At 44.2% G+C, this 5,576-nt stretch overlaps 1 protein-coding gene across 1 annotated transcript in view; it reads left to right on the forward strand.

Annotated features, from left to right (window-relative positions):
• Positions 1 to 4,374, forward strand: part of CNTRL (centriolin) — an 81,308-nt gene extending 76,934 nt beyond the window's left edge. Inside the window, exons 42-44 of the mRNA XM_090274653.1 lie at positions 409 to 471; positions 1,695 to 1,904; positions 3,117 to 4,374. Of these exons, the coding sequence (XP_090130779.1) occupies positions 409 to 471; positions 1,695 to 1,904; positions 3,117 to 3,176 (333 nt within the window). The 3' untranslated portion in view covers positions 3,177 to 4,374. The remainder of the gene's footprint in view (positions 1 to 408; positions 472 to 1,694; positions 1,905 to 3,116) is intronic.
• The last annotated feature ends 1,202 nt before the right edge of the window (positions 4,375 to 5,576 follow it).

Raw genomic sequence — 5,576 nt, forward strand, 5'->3', positions numbered from 1 at the left:
TGAACACAGTTCCTCATGTTGTGGTGACCCCCAACCATAAAATTATTTTTGTTGCTACTTCATAACTGTAATTTTGCTACTGTTATGAACTGTAAATATCTGATATGCAGGATGTATTTTCATTGTTACACATTGAACATAAAGCATAGTTATTAATCACAAAAACAATATGTAATTATATATGTGTTTTCCGATGGTCTTAGGTGACCCCTGTGAAAGGGTCGTTTGACCCCCAAAGGGGTCGCGACCCACAGATTGAGAACCGCTGTTGTAGGATAACTTGGTTCCCACCTCCCCTGGATTAGCTGAAAAACAGACTTGAGGGCGGGGAGGAGAGGGCGAGGGGAAGGTCGGTCGGGCACTGACAGTGGTGTGCGGTGACTGCTGTCTTCCTTCCCTCTGAAAAAGGATGAACACTGGCGGGGAGAGGCGCTGCGAGAGAAGCTGCGTCACCGCGAGGACCGCCTCAAGGTCGCCCTTCACAGGATACGTATATAGCATGGGCCACTTGGCGTGCTGCGGGGCGTGGGGGAAGGGCTGGCATGGGCGCACTGCTGTCGAACGGGCTGCGCGCGGCACCCACAGCAGTGGCATAGGTTGCCGTTGAAGCGCAGAGAAGGTGGCCTCACACGGTGAGCAGCAGGATCAGTATTCGAAACCGTGAACTCTGGCGCTGAGCCCAGCACTCTCTAACCCACATGATGCTGCGTGTGCCTCCGCTAGAACTGCCAGACCCTAAGCACTCGGGATGGGGAAGGGAGAACGGTAAACAGTAAGGAGCTCACGGGCCCATGGTTGGGGCAGAGATTGGGGTACTGGAGAAGGACGCTCGGGTGTCAGATACGAAGTTGTTGGCTCAGAGCGTGTTGAGACTCATCCGGGGAAGCCTGTCTGTCTGTAGACAGCTGGAAATGGGAGTCTGGGATTCAGTGGTCAGGGCTGACGTGGAGATCTGGGGTTTAGAGTTGTAAAATGAGAGTGAGGTAGAACCGGTTGAGACAGAATGCTTCTTTGGAGAACAGGTACATGTATAGCTATACATGCGCACATACACACGCATGGGCTGAGAGGGAGTGTTTGCGTATGAGTGGAGGCCTTGGACCTCCAAAAGCCTTCAGCCATATGTGTCTATTTAAATGTAAACTCGTTATATTTAAGTCAGGTTAAAAGTTCAGTCCTTCAGTTGGCACATTTCAGGCTCTCCATAGCACAGGGAGAGATCAGCCCCTTCACCACGGGATGTTCTGTTAGTGCTGCTGGAGACTTCGAGAGCAGCATCTCCAAGGTGCAGCACTGAGAAGGCCAGGAAGTAGCTTCGGGTTGAGGAGTCAATACACGGAGAGACACCGAGGACAGGAGACCAACCTCCTGAGTCTGGGCAGGGAAGGGAGAAAGGAGGCAGTAATTTAATGGGAAGGTCGGGGACGTAGGATTCCTCAGCGTCGTTACAGCGAGAGAACAGACTGACAGCACAGAATGGTACAAGGGTATGTTCCCTGAGAGCAGTGTGCGTGCACCTCTCGAGTTGGTGTATTGTTTATTTGTTTGTTTTGGGACAAGAGCATTTTCAACAGCCATTCCCACTATGATAGTGAGATTTACCTTTCAAATGTTAAACATGAGGAAGCCACTGAGTAATAGTTCTGGTACATTTCTCCTGTATAAAACCCTGAATTTTGCCCTCACGCTTTCAGGCCCAACTTCGACGCTGTATGTCCAAGCAAGCAGAAGTGTTAATCAAGGGGAAGCAGCAGACAGAGGGCACTTTACACAGCTTGAGGAGACAAGTCGATGCGTTAGGGGAGCTGGTCACCAGCACCTCCGCAGATTCCGCATCGTCCCCAAGTCTGTCTCAGCTGGAGTCTTCTTCCATCACAGAGGACTGTCAGCTTGGACCTGGCCAGGTAAAGGGAAGCCCTTCACAAGGGGTCTGATCTATACTTGGAAGGTACCTGAAAGCTTTTGGGTATATAATCTAGAGGAGATTCAGAAGGGGTAAAATGCCACCTTTAAATCTCTGGAAAACTTGCCCTAGGAGAGACTTGTTTTTTTCATGGTCCCTAGAAAAACTGGAATCAAGCAGTTGGTAGATGTAGAAACTGAGGTTTTAGGAAACAGACTAGAACTGGAGACTGGATGACCTGTCAGGGGCGTCCCTAATTCTGCTGTTAATGTCCTCCATGACTGATTCCCCTCTTCTCTGCTGGGTCGTAGAGTTTAGACCTGAGAGGCCAGTTTGAGTCCTAGTCTGTCCATCCCCCTGCATTCTGGGAAAAGATGACTGACTGTACCTACTGTTACTCCTCAGCAAATTTGAACACAGACCTCTTAACCCAATCTATTAAAAAAAACACTGAATTTCACAGGGTTTTCTGAGTGACTTAGATATGGTTAATCGTTTAGGAGAAACATGAAATATACTCATGGATTGGTAAATAGTAGTAGTACTACTGTCAGAGACAGATAATAGCTACCATTTTTGAGTGCCTATTGTGTGTATGTACTAAACCCTTTACATGTATTTTCTCATTTAATCTTACATCCTGGGAAGTAGGATTATCCCTTTATACAGATAAGGAAATTGTATGAAATGAAAAATGGTATCAAGGTCACAGCAAAAGATAAAACCGGGACTTAGGAGCTAATCTGTCTTTACCAGAGCAGTAGATGGAATAGTTGAGCCACAAAGAACATTCAAGGACAGTTGCCTCTTTAATTGGCACAAGCTCATTAGTAGCTGAGCCAAGATTTACATAAGATTACCTTAAAACCCTCTATGGAAGGACCCAAGTCAGGCACAAGCCCAAACCACCACAGGCCTCAGGGTATGGCTTAAGGAAGAGGGTGTCAGGTGGCTTTGGAGATAAGACCGCCCCCACCAGTGAGAGAGGTGTGCTTAGGGGGTTGGGGGCCAGGTTCAATAATCAGCTCCTGGTGGCAGCCATAAGAGTTCAGGTGCTCTAAATTCAGGAGACCAACCAAGGAGGGTTAGAGGCACCATGGGCAGGGCTGAGGTCGTTAGCATTATTTTGGAGTCAGACTCCGAGAGACAAAAGCCCATACTACATTAGTTAGGGGGCTAGCTTCTGAACCTAATACTTTTCCCTTCTTTTCAGAGCTCCTTCCAACAAGTCCTACAAGGTCCATCAAAGTCACGAGACAGTTACCGACACTGATGCCATTCCCAGCTTCTTGCTTACGGGGCGCCCGTTACAAATAAGTTTTAACCAGCACTTCCAGTTGGAAGATTTTGAATTCTAGTTTTATCATAGCCTTAAGAAAAGTAACCTTTTAACTTTTTCCTCAGATAATTTTGTAGTGGTTCATCTTAAAACATTTTTCCAAAGAGTTGCTTATACATATATTTTACCTATTGCCATCGTGCTACCATTTAGTTCTGTTAATTTAAGACCTGTTTTTACTGTTGGATGAACTCATCCTTTCTCACTATAGGAAAAATAAATGGTTCAGCCAGATGAGTAGTCCTGCATAAATGTATTCGAGGAAAGACCTTCTCCACTACCTCACCAACTTCATAGTTGGAATGCCACTTGGTTTATCAAGATCCAATAAATTCAGATGCTGGAAGTCCACTGTGGTTATCTCACTTGTACCATTAAGGCCAGAGTTTTTGTAATCACTTGTACATATGGGAATAGTTGTATACCATTTAAACCTGGGTCTTAGATGGCTGAGCATTTTTCTTTTATCTTTGAAATGTGTTGTATAAAACCAATGATGAATGTAATTGCAGATTTGAATCTATAAACCATTGAACTCTATAGAGAAGATACCTAGGTCCCTCTTCATTTATAAGTGTCAAAAGTTATTTTTGGATTTTGCTTAAAATCTATTTTCATATGAAAATAAAAGGTAAAATAAATTTGGGGCTATCGTCTGACTTTACGTTTCACAGATCTACAGTAAAGCTATCATATTACCTTAATTCTAAGAAAAGGCAATCTTTCAAATGATTTTCCATCTTTTGGTTGGTGGTTGAAATATGTTGTCCATTTCATCTTTGGAAATATCTATTATAAAGCTATTACATTTCAGGTGCTTTTCCTCAACCAAAACTATTCTTTGGTGGAAAAGTATAATTTTGTACTTGAGAGAACCTGACCCAGTGGTTAAGTTCAAATTATGTTCACTTTTAAAATTTTGCATTACTGTAATTAATGGCTCAACTCCATGGTCTGTAAATACATTATTTCCTTAAAAACACGAATAGCAACTACTGTCAAAATCAAATGTGTGGCAATAGAATTATTCCCATGGGACAGGTCTCGTATGAAATTACATGCAATAGATTAGGTTTTAATATATTCCCAAGGATTCTTTTCTAGGCCCTTAGGCAGCTTCTGACCCATAACGCATAGTATGCCATGTTAACTACAATACCTAATAGCAGTGTAGTAATTCCCTTACTTCGCCCTGGCTGGTTTGGCTCAGTGGATTGAGCGTCGGCCTGCGAGCTAAGTATCGCTGGTTCGATCTTCCAGTCAGGGCACATCAGAGAAGGAAAACTCTGATTCCAAAAAACCTCCGCTGCCTTGCGGCATACCTCTTCAGGGGAAAGGCTAAGGGAGTAAACCCCGACAGAAAATCCGGAGCCGGAGTCCCTAAGGCGGTTTGACGTTGTAGTCAACACCGGCAACTCCTGCGGCGCACCTGAACCCAAGCTGTATCGACTCCGTCTTTCCCTTGGGCCCTTCAGCTGCGAAGAGAGGGGGGGTCTGCTGCATGGGCAACAGCAGACCCTCCATATCACCCTGCCCAGGCTCTGTAGCTTCAGCTTCACTGGAGAGGACACTCCAGCGTCATCGCAAGATGTCGATTCAACACGGGAGGAGACAGATACCGTGTCACTCCCGAGTCGGACTGCACAGCCATTCTCGGCGGTGCAGATAGACTCTTAAGAAGCTACACCATCGTCTCTCGAGACGGACGGCTGCCGACGACAACGAATTCCCTTACTATTTACTGAGGTTTATATTCCTAAAAAGTTGTTTTGGCTACAACTGGGCTGTTAAGATACGGGATATGGTTACAAGGAAGACAATGAGAATGACATATAATTTACTAGTACGTAGTAAATTCTAGAAGGCATCTAATTCCAAAACAAAAATTGATTTGGTAGTGTATTTTGTACTTATATTATTGTTTCATTTGCACAAGTCTTACAAAAATGCTTAAAATCTGGCCTATTCAGTTATCAAAATCCTTCAGGGACACATTTTCTTGTTCTGTCCATGTGCTGAATGTGAGGATAAAACACCTTTCTAAACTCCCACATGGAACCCTCTTTATATTCCCAAATAAATAGGAATGGAAGGTAATCATTAAGTGTTGTGTTTAAGGGTAGTGAACTGAACCATATAATCACACACACACACACACAAAAATCATACTTAAACCAATAGATATTTTGGGGGGGAAGGTTCTTAAAACTTTTAAGTCTTCTGACTTAGTGTATGAAGCCAGCTACCTGATTCCAAAAGACTTTTTTCCAAAGAAACTCTACTACCTCTAACTTGTATTATGTGAACATCATCAACAAAAAATAAAAATCAAGG

This window comes from Furipterus horrens, unplaced genomic scaffold (genome assembly GCF_987537825.1).
Source record: "Furipterus horrens unplaced genomic scaffold, mFurHor1.1.pri manual_scaffold_4, whole genome shotgun sequence".
NCBI lineage: Eukaryota > Metazoa > Chordata > Mammalia > Chiroptera > Furipteridae > Furipterus > Furipterus horrens.